This window comes from Talpa europaea, assembly GCF_964194135.1.
Source record: "Talpa europaea genome assembly, chromosome: 4".
Classification (NCBI taxonomy): domain Eukaryota; kingdom Metazoa; phylum Chordata; class Mammalia; order Eulipotyphla; family Talpidae; genus Talpa; species Talpa europaea.
Genome location: NC_140070.1, coordinates 40,997,402 through 41,019,202, shown reverse-complemented (window position 1 = coordinate 41,019,202; position 21,801 = coordinate 40,997,402). Strand labels below are relative to the sequence as shown.

Genomic DNA, 21,801 nt, shown 5'->3' with positions numbered 1-21,801 from the left:
TCCTCTGCTTCACACCTACCTATTAAGCTCATTTGAGGGCATTGTTTCGTATGTCAAGCTCCCTTGAGTGCAGAGGAGCTGATATAAACAATCCATTCCAATTTTTCTATGCCTGAAATTCCTCGCTACCAGATATTCTGGTTTGGAGAAACACTAGAAAGATTTCAAAACCTATTGTTTACTCATAAAGTAAAACCTTGTAGAAATGGAGTGTTACTCTAGCTTTTTAAGTAATTTTAAGATACAACTGGTGGTCAGTAAAGAGCAACAGGAAACTAAAGATTTTATATACTCTGTAAGACCAAGGATGCTCACGGCGTGACCATTTCTACATCTGCTGGAGGGTTCTGCCTCCCTTCGGTGTCTTGCACACAGTAGAGGTGATTGCATTTGACTCTTCATTCTTTCACATTTTCTTTTCTGCTGTGCACTTCCACATCTCCACCCTTCTTTTCAAACAGAGTTCTCATATTCCAGAATTTAGATTTGGTTGATTTTTTTTTTTTAATGTGTCTATCCATTTCTTCAGCAACTCTAAGAGCCCTTTGTCTATTCAATGTGTTTGCAGAGAAATGCATTTAGACCCTGGTAGTGGGGTGTCCCTCTCACCGGCCATGCCCCTCCCAAGGTTCAGGATGAAAGTTAGGAAATACACAGAAAAATTAGAAAAGAACCAAAATCTTTGAGGGTAATAGCCTAGACCTACAAGATGACCTTGACTATATAACCTTTGTATTCATGACATAAAATGTTTAAACTTCATGTGCATATGATAACCTGCTTCTGCTTCCATTGTTTCAAGCTCATCCTGTCTTTGTGGTAGTAGTATTTGTCTTTGATACCTACAAACTAAAAAGGTACTTTTATCAACATGGTATCTCAAAAACATTTACAAAACCAGCTTTGCGGAAATCTAGAATATTTCCTGGCAACCGCATTTGGAATAGTAATTGTAACTTCTCATTGTGATGTTGGTCTGTGTAAATAACCAGTGTAGTGATTCTTTGCTTCATTATTGGTGTTGTTTTTATTTTTAGTCTCTGTGTGACCCATCAGTGGCAGGGTGTTCCAGTCCCCTCCCCTTACTCTTTTGTCTTTTTTGTAAGGATTGTCAGATAAAATGCAAGATGCCCATTTAAATTTGAATTTCAGATAAACAAAAAAATTTTTTAGCTTCAGTATGTTTCATGCAATATTTGGCCTAGATTTACAATAAAACATCATTACCTGAAATTCACATTTAACTGAGCATGCTGATGTTATGCTTTGTTTTATTTTATAAATCTGGCAACCCTATTGATTTGATCATGGAAAATCACTTACAGCATGTAAATTCTCCTAGTCTTCACTCTCTCTCATGTGGAAAAGAAGATGTTTTTCCCTCACCCTCTGCTTCTTTCAGAAGAGGGCATCAAGGAATTTAACCTGCCTGCATGGTGGGTTTCTATTTATGACATCTTTATGATTCTATTTAACCTGTAATTGTGCTTTGGCTAAATGTCTAACTTACAGTACTTGTAATTGTTTAATATTCAATAAAAACATTTTTAAAGTATACTGTATACGAATAGCAGGTAGCTCTGAAGTGTTTTCATTTTACCTTGTTTGTTCATGTCAACCTGACCAACCTTACTTAACACTACTGACCTAAAACTGTCAGAATAGAAACAACTTCCTGTCATCTTGCTAATGAGGTCGGTACTGGAAGTGCCTTTTCCTAACCCCTGGGCCCACATGGGAGTAGGTGAACTACAGCATCAGCTGGAGCAGCACAGGTTTCTTTTAGAAATCTCTCTAGGGGCACGGGCCCTGAGGCAGACCCCACACAGTTAGGACAGCTCAGAGGCCTGTACTGCTTATGTTCCTCAGACTTGTTCCCTGCACTGATCACATTGCTGGGGCGGGGGTGGGGGGGGTGAGGAAACAAAATACCTCCCTACCTCTTGTAAACATTAAGTACCTGGCACGTAAGACCAGGAAATTCTTTTTTCCTTTTCTTCCTTTCTCCTTTCTCCATGACTCGTGATTCACTGGATAGAAAATTGGAACCTACAATTTCATTTGTAACCTCTTGGCTAAAGGGATGATCAGAGTCTTAGGGAAACAAAAATTAAGTACTGGGAAGTACCTGCAAATATAGTAACAGTAGCTATTAGTAATCCCACAAGCACTTTGTATATATATATTGCCATTAATAATTACAACAACCCTCCAAAATAGATATTCTAATTTCCATTTATAGGTGAAGAGACTGGGATTCAAAGTGGTAGAATAATTTTTATTTCCCAGAATTCTTTCCATTATAGATGATGGTGCTGATACACACACAGGTAGCAAACCCTGACTGTATCTGAAGGGTTGGTTTTTAAACAGGAATGCAAGTTCCAAGGAAGCACTACTGCATGGTTTTATATCATCAGTATCTTATGAGAAGAACAGATTCTTAATGTTCTTAGACTGCAGTTTTCCCTTTGGTTATTGCTGTGTTGGAAAACAGAAGTTATCTGAATTGTATGCAAATAGCAAGTGCGATAAAAAGAAGCAAATAACTTAGAATTTCACCAGCATAGTTTGACTAATGATACAGAAGTATTCAAAGGCCTGTTCTTATACCGTGAACTACTGTGGGTTGGGTGCATAGCGGGGAAGTTTAGGGAGAAGACTATAAATCACTTGCCAGAAAAGTAAATCTCACTAATATAAAGGGGCGGGTGCTTCCTGGGCAATCAGTTTGGAAGTACTGTTTGTAAATTGCATTGTCTGCATTGAATGCCTTGGTTGATATGACCCAGTGTGTACCAGGGTAGAGGCAGCACACCCATTAATTGTAAACCTTTATCATGAAGCACAGGTCACTTTTCATCATTACTTTATAATCATAAGACAGTACAATAGGCCCCCAAGCTGACAAGTCTTGGCTATACTGGGAAAAATAAAAGGTCATCGGTTCACACCAAATTGGGACCTCACTGGCAAGTTTTCTGGTTGGCTCTACTCTGAAAACCTGGAGCTAGAGACAGCAGAAGTAGAAAGGAATGGTGTGTGTATCTCCCCTGTCCTTATTTTTAAGGAAGATACTATGTAGGCAACATGTTAGTTCTGTTAATGTGATTCTTGGTATTTTTTCTGGTCAAGGACTGATTTGTAGTCAGTCTTTTCATCTTTACTTGCACGTTTCTGCTACCAAATGAGGAGTATGCAAAACAAAGCTTAACATAACAAGATAACTATGGATGTGAATCCAAGGACATAGAGAGGGTGAAGTCAGGAAGCCAGGAGTGCCATGTGCCTAGGGACACTAAGTTGCTTCACAACCCCAAAAGCTTGGGTTCAAATCCTACTCCTCCACCAAGGAGCTGTGATCTTGGACAAGGGCCTCACCATCCTCACCTGTAAAACATCTGTGAGGATTAAAAGAGTTAATGTAAGGTCATTAGAATGACCACGTAATAGACATTAGCTATTAACTGTTTTTCAAGTGAACTCCAGGAAGTGGTGGTGGCGGCTTCCTGGCGTGACTTTGAAGTGACAAACCTGGGCTCAGTAGAGAACAACGTTGTTGGTTAGCAGTGTCAGTTATGGGAACGGGAGTGGTCAGCAGGAATGCCATGAAAGACACCTCTGATCCAGAGAGCTGAGTCCCAGTTCCCTCAATTAGATGCAACTCTGCTGGCTTTCAGGAAGAGTTTGAGTGGAATGTTGGTGTCAGAATGTAGGGTGTGTCCAGATCCAAGCACAATGTGCCAAAACCCTGTCAGACATTTTGGTGCTTGGATGAGATCTTTGATGACAAGGGTCTCTGGATTAAAGGTAAAACTTGCATGTTCAGGTTTTTTTAGATAACTCTGCTTACTGGTATGATGGTTTTAAAAAATGGCTACAGAATTTTCTCTTCTATTCCTTCCATCAAGAAACAGGGTTTGTCTCGCCTCCTCTGCAATCTAAACAGGCTTGAAAATGCTTCAACAAATGTAGCAGGGAGAAAGTAACGGTCTGTGACTGCTGAAACCAGATCATAAAAAGGGGCCAGTGTAGCTTCTACAATAGCTTATTGGCCAGAGCACTCACACTGGTACACTCACACTGGAACACTCTGAACTGTCATGTAAGAAATCTGACTGTTCTGCTGGAGAGGACCCATGGAGGAGCTCCACTGCCAGTCACAACTGAACTCTCAGTCAGTTCAAGTCAGCTTTACCCGCAAGTCATGTGACAACCTGGACAGCCAATCTTGCTGAACCTTCAGAGGTCAGCAGCCCAGACAGTGAGGCTGGAGAGGCCCCGGTAGAACTGTCCAGAAGAGCCTTGCCTGGGTTGCTAATGTCCAAATTCTTGAGCTAAACAAACCAGTTGTCAGATTACACAACTAAATCCTTGAGCAAACTTGTTAGAATTGCAGGGATAGGAATTGGAAACAGTTACGGTCTGTGGATTGTTGTGATGGTAGGGGATTGAATGGAAGGAGGCAGAAGAAAACAAACCTGTGTCTGGCAGTCCTCAACCTGGGCTGTCCCTCAGAATCACTCGTGGAAGTTTCTACGCTCAGGCTCAGTAAGTCTTAGGTAGACCCCCCAATGTCTTATCTTTTTAAATAATCTATAAAAAAAGTTAAGCCATTTTGCACACTATAAAAACATAAAGCCCACCCCCTCCCACCTTGTAAGCCTCTCCCCTCTGTTCATTTTCAGTTTTTCTGCCTCTTTCTGTGTATTTACTTCTCCAGATGAAATCAGGACTAATTGACAATGTTCCTTCCAAATCCTGTTGGCATTATGATCAAGATTGTATTAATAGGTTAACCTATGGGGAAATGATATCTTTTCAGTGTTGCATCTTATCCAGGAGCTATGGTATGTCCTGTTTATTTTTTTTCCAAGTGTTCTTACGTGTCCCTGGGTGGAACTTCCCCGTGACCGTCATACAGGTCTTGCCTACCTCTACTGAAGTTGAGTACCGGCATCTTACCTTTGTGACTGTTGTAAATGATTGTTTACTACTTGTATTTTGTGAATTGGCATTTTCATTTCATTTTCAAAGCTATTGATTTTTTTGTATTAATTTTACAACCAACCACTTACTGAATTCTGTTTCAGTTTTTCAGATGATTTCTTACAGTTTCCAGGCACGTTATCTGCAAATAATTTTTGTCTTCCACTTTCCAAATTGTATACCTCATGCATTTGCTAATTGCATAAACTAGTGCTTCCAGAATGTTCAATGATACAGTGAGAACGTTTACTAGTATGTTTTTGGTTTATAATTTAGGAAATCTGTCCCAGTATACTTGATACAAGCAATCCACGTATCAGCACTAACTTATAAAATCTTTACCTATTTGTTCATCTGACCTTAAAACTGCTATTTCAGTTACCCTGATAGAATATGAGGTTAGTGAAATTTCCTAAGACTTGGTAAGGCAGGCTGGACTGCCCTGCTACCAATGAGGTAAGATGTCCCAATAGTAGTAATTCCTTATATAATTTCTGTTCTAGCCCTCATCACTGTGACCTCTCCCAAAGGTGGGACTGACCTCTCCCACTGAGGAGCCATCCTCATATCTCTATCCTGTGGTTGGCACAGAGTAGATTCCCAGCGCAGGACATCCAGTTTCTGATCATTCAATTCTTCCTAGTGGGGTGTCTTCCTGGAGAAATCAGGCTTTTGCAGAGAGTCACACTGCCATCTCTGAGTGGTGTTCAAAGAGCAAAAATGGGTGCACCAGTTTTACCAGCCAGTCTCCAATGTAGATGTTAATAAGCGCTCAAGATTTTTAATCTTTCCTCCCCTCCCGAGTCAGTGTAGCAAGTTTTCAAGGAAAGGATAAACCCAGCCAGAGATGGTTGAAAATGTATTTATTTTTCTTCAAATGATCTTTTTCAAGCAATAAATAAAAACAGACATGTCAACTTTTCTAAAAAACAAAACCAAACAAAAAAATCCCCTAAACTATATACATTCTACAGAAATACAAGCATATCAAATGTAGAAATGACATCACTCTGAAAGATGGGGCTATTTACAGAAGTTACAAGTATTGCATTGCTCTGTCTTGACGAAGCCTCTTCCTTGTGTGATTCATGACCTCTAAGGAAGGGCAGGGTGCCGGGGAAAGGGCATCTTCAAAGAGGGACGGTCTCCATCTTCTTTGATGGACAAGAAATTTTCAAGGAAAAACAGCAACATCCAGACACTGTATTTAGTTACCTAACAATGCTGCACACATCAGCTGACTTTCAAGGACCGTGAAAGGGTGCCCTGGCTAGGTCACAAGCTGGAATTTCTGTGAGCCAGAGTGGGACCGGCAGTGACCATGCTGAGCCAGTGGCAACCCCTGGGCCGAGGGTTCTTCAAGACAAGCTAGCTCTGTTGTTACGACCTGACTCCAACAGCATCCCACCAAGCAGAAAGCAAGGCAGTTTCTCAGCCTTGACACATAGAAAGCACTTATGGAGCTTTGAAACCCACTGACACCTCCATACTATTTAAATCAGTCTGGGATAGCTTAGAATCAGGGTTTTAAAAACTCCTTAGTGATACTAATAGGTGGCCTAGGCGAACTGTTACAGCCTCTTCCCCTCACATGCAAATAAACCATCCTACCTCCCTTTGTCCTCCTTCAGCAAGACTTTAAAATGTTCATGACTCCAACCATGTTGAAGGCTCTCTTGAATCCAGCAGGAATGACCACCAGAACAAGATGGCTTCAGGAGGGAGTCCCCAGCCATCTGCTCACAATTTGCTTCTGCTTCCATGGGAAAGGCAGTCCATTTCCCTCAGAGACCCAAAGAGCCTACTGCTTTTTGCAACCAGCAGCACATTCGGTCATGAAAGTGGCTAAGATTCTTGGCCATACAGAAATTCCACATCACCAGAAATTCCATCACGGGAGGAATGTATATTGCAACTTACTGGCCTTATGACTGGCTCTACAGGGGTGTCTTCATTAATAATCCAAGTCATCAAAGCATCTCATGGGAAGATAACCAAAATCCGCTTTTCCAACCAGGTCAACTTCCTATAGTATCTCTAAGAGTTTGGGGACTCCTGATGTAATCAAGTACGAAGAAAATGGCTTTCTAAGTAGCTGTCTGACAGTGACAGAAGACAAATTGGAAAGCAGGGGAAGACATGTCTAGGGCTGGTCCTAGTACCAACTGTCGTGTGGCTGGAATCCAGTCTAGGGAAGCAGGATACACAGGTTTTGGCAAATGTACACTCAGTCTATAAAGGTGACTGTTCCAGGCTACTTTCCCTCCCTCCTCAAACAACTCTTCCTCCCATGCCAATCTGCCATTGGAACGCATCACTTGCAGCTGCAGAAACCACTTGTCCTCGTTCAGCATGAAGCATGAAACAATTTCCAGGAATTAAGGGATAAGGAGGATGCCCAATGTGCTGTCTCTAGATAGGCCCATCATCCCAGAGCGCCACACCACCACGTCTCACCTAGAACTACTTAGCCAAGAAGCTCAAGGTGAAGGAGGGGACCTTGGGCTTTTCTAGAAACAGTAAGTGGGAACTCTGCCCTCTCCCAAAAACAAAGGGAGGACAAAAGATGCCAACAAGGTTCACATTTGTGGAAGGAAATGTCATGAACCTGGTTCTGTCTGCAGTGCCAGGATGCGGAAGAGCATCCCAACACGGTTCAGGCACAGAGGCCTGAAGTTACTTATGGGTGGGCAGGAAAGTTTTAGATCTAGACTCTCAAAGGGCTTAAAAGGAAAAAACCACAAACATGCTCTCATTTCTAGACAAGTTTGCAATTACCGCTAATCTGGCACTCCATAACACTGTTCCACAATACTACAAATGAAATAACAAGTAGCTTGTTCCCTCTTCCCTCCCCCCAAGACCGACCCGGAAAAAAACATCCTTCTCCCTCCAAAAGCCATTCCTTCATTTGGAAAGTTGCCTCAAAATGGCATCATCCCCACAAAGGATTCTGAAATGGCTCCTGAGTACCCACAATGCCCAAACCCTGAAACCCAGTACCCAGGTGGCAAGCAGCCTGCCGACTCCTCACTCCTGCTGGACTTCAAGGAGACCTGAAATGTGATGTCCACTTCCCTCCTCCTATTCCAGAGGGCCTTTAAAATTATTCACCTTAACCAGGAATTTTAAGAACACGAAAATTTCTTGGTTGTACGTGTTGTCTCAGGTAGACCCCCTAAAATTAACAACTCCGACTTATGCAAATGAGAAAAGATGGTGCTTCCACCGACAAAAAGGATTCCTTCAGGTCTGTCTCTAGTCAGTTGCTTTTCCCAGTGGCTTTGCCAAGTGACTTGCTATCAGAAATCCAAATGGCACCCAATTTTGCAGGAGCACCTTGTGTGTTATGGCACTGGTCGCAGATGATGCCAGTCCTCAGGCAGGTTCATGAGAAAAAGGCTCTCTCTGCTCCCACTGCCCAGCGGAATTGCTGATCATCAGTGATAAAGGCTGGACTGTTGTGATTAAAAATCGCTGTCCTGGTCCCCGCTGGAACCAGCTTAAAAGTAATTAAAAAGTAATCCTTCCCTTTCTTCCTTCTCACACCCTTCTCAGTGGCAACAAAAGCAAGAGGATCATCTTGCCAGTGTCCAAACCTGCCACACCACTGGCGTCCCAGCCACCTGGACCTCTGCATGCTCTTGTGCTCTGCTGTTGGATATCAACATAAATATGCTCGCTGTCACTAGACTCACACTCTGAAGAAATTCTTAATAAATACTTTGATTTATTATTCAGCTTAATTATTCACCTGTGGGTGACTTGGAGGGGGGAAGGGAAACCATGTCCTAAAAGGTTTCTTTAAAAAAAAGAGAGAGAAAAAAATCCTGTAACTAACAACGACAGCAAAAAAGGACCAAACACGCAGAACCAGGCACTTCTGGCAAACTTGTTTTCTTCTTGTCCCTTCCCCTCCCTCCCTCCCCCCTTAATAAAACTGGGTGGGCACATTTGCCAGGATCTGTGGGTTTCTCAACTTCAAGCCTTACTGCTTAAAAAAATGAGGTAAGAAATTCCTATCTGAAAAAGTAAAACTGACACACAAGCCAACCAAGGTCTTCCCTGCCTACTAAAGGCAGCCATTATTGCTCTAAGTTGGAGTGTTTTGTTTGTTTTTAGTAAGTATTCAAAGTCCTTATTGCCATTAGAGCTGGCCGGTGGCTGGCCAAGGAGAGATGAAGTGGAAGGGGCTGGGTCGCCTGCCCCCAGCTGGTCTGTCCCAACTTGCCGCCACCCACATGCCGCCCACCCAACTCTGGCAGAATGCCCGACTCTGGTTTTGGGGTGCTGGAGAGCGGCCCTAGCAGCTGGGGGAGGTGGTGATGGGGCTGTGCAGGTAGGGCAGGCTGCTGGGGGCCGCGTGCACACCCACCGAGACCGGGAAGCTGAAGACAAACTGCGAGGTGGGCGTGGGGGTGGCCTTGCCCCGCTCCCGCAGGGGCCCGGAGGGGCTGGCGGCTTCCACCGCGCAGGACGTGGCCAGCACCTGCGACTCAAACTGCAGCAGCTGCCCCATGAAGCTGAAGTTGGGCGAGATGATGCTCCGCCGCTGCTTGACGAACTCGAAGGCCTCTTCCAGCCGCACCCGCTTCTTCATCATCAGGTAGGCCAGGCAGATGGTGGCCGAGCGCGAGATGCCCGCCTGGCAGTGCACCAGCACCCGCCCGCGACAGTCCTTCACCGCATCTGCGAGGGAGAGCCGGGCGGCGTTAGTGCCCCCGGCCACACTCGCGACCCTCACCCAATGGCAGGGGCGGCGGCCTGAGTCAGAACATGAGTCAGGGGAGGCAGAAGTGTGCAGAAATGTGGGGCGGTGGGCTCTCCCAAGGGCAAAATAACGACAACACCGTTTGGACGAGCAGGGGTAAGGGTCAGGGTTGGGAGCGGGGGCGGGAAAGGCCCCGTGTGGTATTTTGGAGACTCAACCAGCAAAGGCACTGCACTTGGGAGAATCACCTGCGAAAGCCAAGTATGGCCCAACACAACAAGGATTCTCATTTGTGAAACACAGTAATCCAACACTCCCTTTGTCTTCCACCCCATCCCCAAAGCCTTATCATGTGGCTCTGGGGAAATGTGCGAGGAAAAGCTTACTGGCTGTGAACTACCAGCCTGGCCACAGGAGTCTGTCTTCCTACCCAAGCCCAACACAATACCCAGTGGGTATTTCTTCCTCTGGAGAAAAAGAGGAAATGGGAGTATCCTGGATAAATCACTGCTAAGTCCTTCCTTCAACACTTAAGTGGTTTCTTCCCGTTCCCCCACCCAGGCTGGGACGCCCGTCACCCAGGCCCGGGCCCACCTACCGATATACTCGATGGCTTCCATGAACCAGGAGCTGATGTCAGCCTTGTGGTTGTCTTCCACCGGGATGCACTTGTATTGATAGTGTCCTTCAAAGTGGTTTGGGCAGTCGGAGGAGACATTCAGCAAGGCCGTGATCCCCAGGGCGTCTAGCATGTCTCTCCGGGCAGCATGATAGGCACTGCCGAGGTAGAGGAAGGGGAGGATCTCCACAGGACCTCCCTGCACCAGAAAAGAAATATTCTAAGTACAAGGCAGCCAGGAAAAGGTCGGGGTGCCTGGTGCACAGGAAGAGGAAAGCCAGTCTAGGGTGGGCTTTCATCGGCTGTGAGGCTACCCTAACCCTGGGGCTCCTGGAGGGAGCTAGGGGCTGAGCGGCACTTCGCCCCCCTCTATGCTGTGCTCTGCTGTAGGCAGCAAAGCCAGGACAGGTAAGGCCTTGTGGGCCCACCTGCTGCTTCCGGCAGCCCCTCCCCTGCCAGGGGAGCAGCAGACACAATACCAACCCTACCAACCAACTGTGATATAAAGAGCTTACACCGTTAATCACCAAATGATTTGTGTGGTTCAGGGGCTCATACGGTTGGGTATGTCTTCTCTTGGCACATCAAAAACAGATGGCTTCTCAGACATACAGAAAAAAGGAGGGATCTTGGCAAAATGAGGTAATAGTGCCTTAATGACATTTTTATGAGTCAAATCAACACACGTGATCTGGGGCTTAGGGAGTTGCTGGGCCCATAAATTCTCTCCCTCTCCATCCCTCTCCATGTAAACCAAGGGACTCGAAGGGGTGGGGTTGTAAGCTATGTAGTGGTTTAGTCCGATTTTCTCGGCAGAAGGTCTAGCTGACCATTTATCTCCATGTAGCACTTATAATTGGTACATGAGGGATGGTCCTGGGGGAAGAAGGGCTCTACAGGCCATTTCTTCATAAAGGGTGTTCCCCTCGGCTCCCTGCACTGCAGGATGCAAAGATCCACTTCAGCAGGCTTCCTCACTTGTCTACATGTAACTCTAGGGAGTCAGGTCTTCATGCTGTTTTAATGTCTGTTATGATGTTTCTTGAGAGATGGTAGTAAGAGAGAGAGGGGGAGAATTCCAAGGAATCAAAGGGCCCTACTTGACATCCCATCCTGGCGAAGGCACTGCACCCAACACCTTTAAGAAGCAGAACTCTGCAAATCAGCCCCTCCCCCACGTCCCCACATGGCCCCCAGGCTCCTGAGCTCTGAGCCCTAGTTTACCTGGTCATGCAGTGGGGTTCCACAGGAACCACAGCCCAGGTCCAAAGGTTCTGAGGTGCTGGGGGGCACAGCCGGTGGAATGGCTGCCAGAGCCTTGGTTTTGGAACAGAATTCTGGGTACTCGGAGGAGAACCTTTCATAGCCACCTATAAAGAAGAAATTAGTTAAGGTTAATGGAGTCACCTCACTGTGTAGGGAGCCAGAAAGAACTTGAATTCCACCCCAGAATAAGGAGTGCTGGATTACATTTGCCACGGGGTGGCGCTGTGGGCCCAAAGATAACATCCTTGAAGGCGCTCAAAGATGCAGGACAGCATCCACCTTCCGTCAGAACTACATCCTGAAATCAGGAATGAAAGCTTTATGGACAAAACTTCATTTGAGGTGCAGATACAGCAAGAAAGATGTGGAAGGGTGCTCAGAAAGGACTCTTCCTGCTGGGGTTTCTTAGGGTGATGACAAAGCATGAAGTGCGAATGGCCACTGGGCTTCCAGGGACATGAAGGCCTGGAAGATGTCTGCCATCCCCTCAGCTCCAACCCGTCCCCTGGAGAAGTTCTCCGGTGCGGGAGAGAAGAAAGAAAACCGCGCTTGCACCAGTCCTTCTGGATCTCAGCAACAGAACAGATGCCAATCCCACGGCCTCCTGAACAGCTGTTTCATCAACAAGGGGCCAAAACAAGAGGAAATGGGCTTAAATCTAAATAAATCCCTCTTGCTACACAGATTTGGGGCAAGGGAGGATTTCCTGACCTGCGAGTTGCTAAGCCCTGGAATAGTTATCTGTGGGATCTTCTTCTGGGGAGGGAAGTCTTTTAAGTAAAAAAGAAAAAGGTAAAAGGAGAAATTATGTAGAATAATGTTAGTGCCAACCAGAAAAGTACCAACTGAGTGGGGTGGGGTTGAAGGGTGGGCTAGGGGTGACAGACATTCCAGAGAGGTGGGCAGCGAAACACCCAGGGAAGCACACGCAGCCGCTACCTCTGGTTCTCTTGTCATCTCTGGAACGACGCTTTGTGGGTAACCTAACATCGACTGACAATGCCCCACTTGTATTTTTATTTTGCAGTTTCTGCCGAACCAAAAATTCAGTAGAAGAACCTCTTTAACTGACCCATTCAACTGACAGCCGGGCATGTAGCTCGCATGCTCTTTATGACCAAGACAACGGGCTCATGGACCCCGTAACTGTTCCCAGTAATTCTCCCATATGCAGACACGTGTGACGGTTAGGCAATGCCTGGCCCCTAATCCCAACCCTAGAAACATGCTTTTCAGAGTAAGGAGAATGGTTCTTTGCCACATCACAAGGCTTACAGGACACGGGGCATGCATTTTTTCCTCTCTGACTGGAGACTTCTTCCACTCCCTCCCTCAGGATCTAGAGGACATCTCTCTGGTCATGGGCTGGGCCCACGCGCCTGCTGAGTCAGGATGACCAGCCTTCCTGGGTGGAAAAACCTGTGAGAGGGCCCAGGATCTCCTGCTTCAGACGTGCTGGTGGCCCCGGTGGTCTCTCATCACAGGGCACCCGCCCACCCTTGAGCACTCCCAAAGCCCCCAGCCTTACAGTGTGGGAAACACTGCTGCAGCAAATGCAGAGACTGGAATGGGAGGCAGAAGAGCCAGCGAGTATATTTAGCTGAAGTCCCTAGGACAGGAAACTTCGGTCAATTCTCTCTCCCACTTTGGAACAAGTAGAAGGGGAAATGGATAAATCAACAAACCAATGAACATCTATAATAAAATACCATCACCAGTTACTCTCTATACTTTCCAGGATTTTAAAATGAGATTCCTGTTTACAATATAATTTGAACTATCAGAACACCTTTTTCCCCCAAAGAAATGTGAAACATTGAGTGTAGTGCCCCCCTGAAGCTCACCACCAAGACAGGCCAACAAGCAAAACTGCCGGAGGGCAAATGGGAGGCCACAGGGGTGCCAGGACCTGCCTCCAAGGTCACAGAGGAGCACCGCCCTGACAGCAGCAGAAGCAGACAGCCGCAGAGTGGTTGAGAGAATGTGCTTCCTTCTTTTTTTTAAGATTTATTTTATTAATACAAGAACTGGGGTACAGGCCAGATGTGTGAGAGGGTGAGAGGATTCACCAGAGACAGAGCGGGGAACAGAACAGGAAGACTGACGAAATACAATGCTCAGGGGAGCAGCGGGTGCAACAGTCAGGCATGTCTGCCCCGCCATGTGGGTTGCTCCGCAGCCAGCAGGGATTGAACCAGCATTGCAGAGGCTGTATGTGCTGCATAGTGCTGCACTCAAACACCTCTTCCCGGTCCGTTGAAATGTGAGGAAACGGGCCTCCTTGGTGGCGCAAGAGGTTAGGATGCAACCTATGAAACTTACGGCAGCCACTGCAGCACAAGTTCGATCCCCAGCCAGGGAGCAACCCACATGGCGCAGCAGACCTCTCGTGACTCGCCCACTGCTCCCCTCAGCAGTGTATTTCAGTCAATCTCCCTTTTCTGTTCCCCACTCTGTCTCTGGTGGATCATCTCACCCCTTGCACCTCTGGCCTGTACCCTGGTTTCTTGTATGCATAAATAAATAAATCTTCAGAAAAGAAAAGAAAAATGTAAGGTAACATCCATTCTAGTCCTTCAAATGGTTGAAACAGTCCGCGCTCTGGGCTGGGCCTCAAGGAGGCACATAATGTAGGTTTCCCTTTTGGGAACCTGCAAGAGACATTACAGACCTAGACGCTGGGACAGTCCTCTCCTCCAGGGCATTATTTTCTCCAGTTGTAGTCTGAAGGCTTGGTAGTTAGACAGAGGAAGGGCAGATACCACACTTCCTGAGCCCTGTCTCCCTTCCCAGTCAGGGATATCCGCTGCCTCCCTGGTCGGTCATCAGTCAATCTGCTGTGTGCGCTATGAGCCAGCAGGTGACCCCAGGGGTTGTCAGGGGCAAGTGGCAAAGTGGAAAGGACAGAGATGACCCAGAGGCCACACCAGGACAAGTGTCACCTCCCCCAGGCTGCTCATAAGAGGACAAAAGATACCATCACAACAGAGAAAAATGATTAGTGAAAAGTCAGCTCCCTCTGGGAGACTGAAGAACAAGCAGAAAAGAACTAAGTGAAGAAGCAGATCAGCCCCAGAGACAGCAAAGGGAAGGCTGCACCCCTTTAGGTGTCAGCAATGAAAGGGTTTTTCCCTGCTGAGCTGTCACTAGCTTTTGAGGGTCCGTGACTGGATGATACAAGGACGAACACCAAAGGAGCTCCTTCTGGGGGGCCAATGAGCTGCACTCATCCAGGGCCTTGGATGACTAGACCCTTGGAGGATGGGCCAGGCACTGAAGCAAGGTGGTGCAGATAGGGAAGCATTCGGCCCTCACGCCACAAGGACCATAATATGGATGACAGCCACCGTGGAGAGGAAGTGCTCACTAAAGGTGACACAAGCCACATTTCCCCCAACTCTGTCTGCCCACCCTCAAAAATCTAAGGATTTCACACTACAAATATCCTCTAAATGCCAGTATCTGTGATCTCATGTCTCTCTTATCTACTTAATTGCAAACTTTACACAGCAGGTGCCTATGATTTGCAATTCTGTCTTCTAAATGAAATGTCCTAACACGTATGCCAATGAATTTTGACCTATCTTTCCACATCCTACTGAATGTAATTGTGAATCAGCTATTCTGACTAATTTTGACCATTTTTTCCATGTCCTTACTTAGGAATGTACTCTATTCTTCCAGTTTGCATTTTCTTAACATTTGAGAGTCTAGTGGGGGAGAGAACAGAATTTTTCACCCACTTAATTATTTTTTTTAAAGATTTATTTATTTATTTATACAAGCACTGGACACAGTCAGAAGCGCGGGGAGGTAAAAGAATTCACCAGAGCCAGAGCGGGGAACAGAACAGGCAGACTGACAAATACACTGCTGAGAGGAGCAGCAGGCATGGCAGGAGAGACCCATGTGGGACCCTTGCCAGTGGGCCAGGGATCGAACCTACGCTGCAGAGTCTGCGGGCAGCTTCGCAGCCCAGCACTCAACCGCTGCGCCACCAGGGGAGGCCCATTCACCCTACTTTCTTGAATAACTACATCTACAGTTAAACTCTGTTCTTTTCTTTTCCTCACACACAGTCATACCAGCAAGGCAATTTTTTAAGGCTTACTGAGAACAAGGACCCAATGGTCATAGTCCCCCTGCCCACGGAGGGGGGCTTGCAGAGAGGATGCGTGAGAAAGTGCCTTTGAAAGAACAGGCTGGTCATGTCGCCATAAGGGCACTCTAATGGGGTCTGTGATGGGGAGGTCTGAACTGTGGTGGTGACTGGTCATGGGCTTCATGTGACTGCCACTCTTTGCCTATTACCCTCTCAATGCTCAGACTACCACCCCTTCTCAGGCAGGACCAGGGCCTTGCTCTCAGGGACAACTTAGCAATACAAGTAAGTGCTGCTCAGCAAGAAAGTCACTTGAAGGTCATTTGGCTCTGAGGACTTCAAGTAATATGTGTGTTTAGTATGCGCCCAGGTAAATGCTGAGAAACATTTAAAATATACCTACATGGGCTTCCTCCTCTGAGACCCCATGCACAGACCTGCAGGTCTTGGGCCCGCTGGCTGACACTGAAAGCCACACTCGGCTGGATCTTGTTTGCAGTCCCTCCCAGGCCTTCTGTGCTATCTCCTACATTCAGCAACTGGCTTCCGTTGGAGAGTGAACTTTTCTTCCTGTCAAGCTTCCTCTTTGTTAGGCGGGAACTGCCTTCCAGCAAGGAAACTGGCTATCTGGTTTCAGATGGCCTGATTGTGCAAGGGAATTTCTTGGCTTTTTAAGAAGGCCACGCTTTCTCCCTCCTTTTCTCCAGGTTCATTCCTCATTTCAGCCCACCTCTCCTCTAAGCATGGAAGACAAGAACAAGGGAGCTGTAATGGGGTTCAGAAAGATCTGGTTTTCACTGAATTAATACCTCCACCCTGTCTTTAGCTACTTCAGTTGGTTGGAAGCATCCACAGAGAAGGATTCAAAAAATAGTTTGCTACATTAATTCTTTACTGAATTACAATAGGGGTTCAAAATTATCTTTAGGGCCTCCCATTTTTTGTCATTCTAATATTCCCAGTCCTCGGCTGTCAAAGGCAATTCTGTCCTATTTGCAAGGAGAAAAGCTGCCTTCCCTTTGGAAGGGAGAGTGGGCAGCCTTGGTGTCCCTGAGCTCTGGTGTTTGATGCCAGTGATCTCCTGGGGAACTATGATGGGTGACTGGGGCTAGAGAGTGAGACAGAGAACACACACCCCGATTGCGAGGCTCATCCAGGTTGCAAGTTGAGTGTTCCCTTTCCCCTTATTCATCACTACCCAGTGGCTGTTTTCTGTCGGAAGTGTCCAGCCAGAAACTATATTGCCAGACCTGGGCACTATGGGAATGAGTTCCTACCTGAGAAGAGAAGCTAGAATGTCTTGTTGATCCTCCCGATTTCTCAAAACAGCTCAAGGGGAACTTTTAAATCGGAATTTGAATAAGAACAGACATTAAAAAATGAGCTGAAGGGGCTCCCTGGTGGCGCAGGAGTTAAAGTCTCAGCGCTATGAAGCAATGGCCACAGCGGTGTAAGTTTGATCCCCCAGCACTGTAGAGCTCTCCTGTCTGGCCTGCTGCTCCCCTCAGCAGTGTATTTCAGTAGATTTGCCAGATCTGCTCCCCACTCTCTCTGGTGAATCCTCTCACCCTCGTACCTCTGGCCTACACCCCAGTTCTTGTATGCATAAATAAATAAAAATAAATCTTTTTTTTTAAAAGAAAATGAACTGAAATGATATTTAGATAGAAGGAAAGATAATGTTTTTAAACCTGAAATCTGCGTAACAGATATTTTATATTGAAGGTGAAGTATGACTTCGATTGGAATAAGAAAATGCTCTTTTTTTTGTTTTTCGCTAATGACCAGGGGAGTCTAAAACTCTCATTGGAAGGATTTGGGAAGACGAAAGGAATTTCAAAGGAGCTATATATACTGTAATAAAATCTTAAAAGCTCAAGTTTCTAAATGATCCTTACAAATGTGTCACCTGATTTAAATAAGATAAGCTAAAAAGAAGAGCTCTACCCCAATGAAAATCTTTTATGAGCAAAAAAAAAAATGTAGTTATCTGGGGTATTACAGTTAGCAAAACATGGGTAATATTAGGAAATGTAACGGTTAAGTAGCATTTATTAATATTAAACAAAGTTACTCTCAATTATGAATTCTTCCCTGTGGTATTAGTTATTAACTACCTGCAACGAGTAACCAATTGCTCTTCAAAGTGGCAGAAATCGAAAAATCCTATTTTCTAATGCAATTCATTGGTAGAAGCAGGTTCCCCCATGGCTGGGAAGGGTAACAGAACTTAGGAATGTGCTGGTCTGTCTTTACTGTCCCTCCAGGAGGTGGACAGACAATGGGACCTTCCTGGCTCGCTTATGTACAGACCACTTCTCCACTTCCACCAGGACCTAATGAAGCAAGAGTCCAGAAAGTCCCATTAGCTGCAGAATGAAATAACAACTCCAGTGGGAATCAAATCACTCAACCTCTAATCAATTCAGGCACTGAATTCTAAAGATCATCTGAGGGGGCTTTTCTTCCCTAGCTGCCCACCATTTCCCTTTGGTTCCCTGTCTCTAGAGTTCCCTCCCCAGAACCCAGATTTGCCTCAGTGGGGCAAATGAATCCCAAGAATTGGCCTCTCCTCCCCCAGCCTGCACCTTTCTGTAGCAGTGTGGGGCAGATGCTGCCCATTCCTTTCTGTTCTCACTAGGGAAGCCTTCTCATTAGAAGGCAAAAAGGAAACCAAGCTGTGTTAGGACCTTCTCTGCTTAGCAGACATATAAAAATAAACTCAAGTTAAACAGAATATGACCCAGTTAACCTCAAAGATATCCTACCGCAGCTACAGAACAATCTGGAAGATCTGTCCCCCCACCCCACCCCACCCCTCCATCCTGTTCATTTCAGGTGGCTGCTTCCAAAAGTAAGCTCCTTTTGCTTGCAACCTCTCCTGGCTATTGCCAGGGTCTGATCCTGAAAGAAACTATACAACCTGGGCTCAGGCCTAGACGCTTCCTCTCCGAGGATATCCAATGCAGAGGGCCCAGCTCCTGACCCGCACCAGGTCAAGACAACAGACAGAGCAGGCCTGGAGAAAGGGCAGCCCTTAGAACACTTCTTTTCCGTTGGCCAGGCACCTCGCCAGCCGACAGGGACTCATATTTTTTTACCCAGAGGCCCTGTCCTTCCCCTGTCCTTATATTAGCACTTGCCTCACTGCGCTGGTCAACAGCCTGGCAGCTCTCCCAATGGGTCTGGCTGCAGGCTCTCCTAGCCAGATTCAGGGGATCAAGGAGGTGCCGAGAGCCTGACCAGGAAACCTTTAAAATATGCCTCCCCACCCAGGAGTTTGCCCTAAGTGTCCGTGCGCCCCGGAAGCCCCGGGCCCCTGAGGAGCTGCCCCTCTGGGGCGGTCCCCTCCGGATTTCTTCCAGGAAGAAAAACACAACAAAACAAAACGAGCCCAGACTCCACGTGGATCTACCCTATGGAGAAGGGTCCGAGGTTCAAGGGCTGGTAGAGAATGCAGGGCGCTCCCGCTCGGAAGCGGGAGAGACTCGAGGGCAGCGCGGCACGGAGAACCCCCTGGCCAACCCCTGCCACTTAAAGGGATTTTAATTCCTGAGAAATTTGTCCCTTTGCCACAAACGCCAAGAGCAGGCAAGAGAGGGCAGGCATGGGCTGCAGCCTATACCACCCCCTGCTCCCGCCTCACACAAGACGGTCGAAGGCGAGTACGATGGACTCGCGCCCGCCAGCCGGCTCCCGGGCACCGACCCGCACCCAGGACAGGTGAAGTCGGCGGGTCCTTCGCGCCCAGCGCTGGCGGCGCGGCAGCCGATGCTTCGGGTGCAAAATCGCCCGCCTGACACTTTGTCTTAAAGCGCTTTGGGGAGCCCGGAGGACTGGGCTCGGTTGGAGGTGCAAAGGCAGCCCTCACGGAGAATGGAAAATCAGCAAAATCGCCTTAGTAGTTCAACCAAAGGTCAACAGCAGCATTTCCCCAGCAGCTGACAGGTCAAATGGCCAGGAAACTACAGCCGAGAACAAAGCCCCCCGCTGTTCACCAGGGGCAAACCCGGATCGTCCGCACTGAGCGGTTTTGTTGTACTTTTTAGATTGGGAGGGAGAGGGAGGGAGAGAGCGGGGCAAATTTCCGCCCCTCTTCCCTCCTACCGTCCCCCTTCCTCTAGGGCGAGCCGTACCTAAGAGCAAAAGAAAGGAAGGGGGTGGGGGGCCAGGGGCGCCTGCAAGGGGAAAAGCGGCTCTTTGATGGCGGGGGTCTGAAGCGCCTTGCGGGTCCAGAGGACCCGACCGGGGAAGAAAGAATGCGCGGAATGCAGCAGCGGGAGGAAGGGGCGCAGCGCCGCAGGGGGCGCCCCTACTCCACCAGCCGGTCCGCGCCCCCCAAACGGAGGCATTTGAGGACTAGGGCCCGGCAGGTGTGGCAGACGCCGCGTCCCTCCGGTGGCTCGGACAGCACCCGGCCCACCCGGGTCTCTGACCTCCCGATTTGACAAGAGCTCCCAGCCCGAAAAGTTTCGCCAGGGTGCACTTCAATCGGGCGCGCACCGCCACGAGATAGTGGAGAATCTGAACAAAAGGTCGTCGTCCTCCGCTGCCTGAAGTGCAGAGGCTGGATTCCGCCTGGCGGTCCCCAAACTCAGTCCCCCCGCCCCTTGGTCCCGGAGTCCGGGTCTTGCCCAACGCAGGAAGAGTTGGCCACCTTCCAGGCGGAGCTGGGAGCTGAGCAGCTGGAAACGAGATACAGATCGCCCCACACAATGTCCGCAACCCGATCTCCCCCACTGCGCGCACTGAAGGCGGGCCACCAAACGAATTCGCGGGGCGCAACCCACCTCCGCGCTCACCCTCGTACCCAACTCTCGGGTCCTCAGGGTCGGACTCAGGGCAGGGTCTGCTCACGGAAAACCCGCAGAGCGCACTGCGTCCCCACCCGTCCCCACCCGCACTGCGCATTTGGGCGCACCGGAGGGTGGGTAACGCAAACGATGAGTCGCTCAGACCACAGGGCCAAACCGTTAACGAGTGTAAACAAATGCACAACCGCCGGGAAGGATGTGGAATTGCAGGTGTCGGAGGAAAACAAGCCCTCCCCGTCTCCAAGGACTTCAGGAGCTCGAACTTGCACACAAATGTGCAAAAAACCTTGCAAACCCGTGTCCACCAACACGCACAAAAGAGGGCGCGGGGATCCCAGCAGCCTCGAGCCGCTCTGAGCAATTCATTCCCTACCGAACAGGGCGCAAGCCCCGCTCCCCCGGCCCTTCCGCTCGCCTCGGCGCCCCCACGCTTACCTTTGAGCAGGCAGATGTCGGTGCGCTCGGCGTTGCGGCGCAGCGCCTGCACCACCAGCGACACGGTGCTGTCCTCGCGGAGGCTCTCCGCGCGCGGGCTGCGCTCGTCGTAGACGATGACCGCCGAGTAGAGGCCGGAGCGCAGGCGGGCACGCACCTCCTCCTCGGCGGGCAGGATCTGCTCCAGACTCACCGAGCCCTTGGCCCGCCGCCGCACGATGGTGTTGCAGCGCACGTTGACGGAGCCTCGGATGTAGCCCGCGCTGTGCGCCAGGAACGGTCTGCAGTCCAGCAGCAGGCACTTGCCGCCGCTCAGCAGCCCCAGGGCGCCGTGGCTGCCACTAGCGCCCGGGCCGCCGCCGTTCTCGTCGCGGTTCATCAGCCTCTTGAGCACGCTGCAGTCCATCTCCCGCAGCTCCTCCACCGTCACCATGATCGCCGCGGCTGCTGGGCACGCGAGGAGGCGAAAGACGCCCGGGCCAGCCGCGCTGCAGGAAGGGGCGAGCGGGGACTAAGGGCGGCGCGTGGAAAAGTGGCTGCAAACTTGCCCCCCCAGGGGCTCCCCCGCGCGCGCCTCTTCTCCCCAGTCTCTCCTCCCGCGGTTACATAGCAGTCCGGGCGGCCAGGAGCACCGGGCAGCCCCGCGCGCCGCGCCGGGTCGCGGTGGCAGCGGAGGGGAGTGTGTTGACGGGAGCGGGGCGAGCGCTGCCTCCTGCCGCCGTCTCTATTGTACTCGTCCCGTCGCGCCGCTCCAGCCTCCGCCGGCGCCGGCACCAGCGCTCCCGCCGCGGCCCCACCAGCAGCCGGAGCTCCGCGCACTGCCCGGACCAGAGTTTCCTCCTCGGTTTATAGATTTGTTAATGCT

At 48.8% G+C, this 21,801-nt stretch overlaps 1 protein-coding gene across 1 annotated transcript; it reads right to left on the bottom strand.

Annotated features, from left to right (window-relative positions):
* Nucleotides 1-9,292: 9,292 nt before the first annotated feature.
* DUSP4 (dual specificity phosphatase 4) lies at nt 9,293-21,369 on the bottom strand (the record flags this gene model as incomplete). Its single annotated transcript, XM_084232321.1, has 4 exons — nt 9,293-9,678; nt 10,299-10,518; nt 11,544-11,689; nt 20,937-21,369. The coding sequence occupies 4 exons, from the start codon at nt 21,367-21,369 to the stop codon at nt 9,293-9,295; spliced, it is 1,185 nt and encodes a 394-aa protein (XP_084088447.1).
* Between the last annotated feature and the right edge of the window lie 432 nt (nt 21,370-21,801).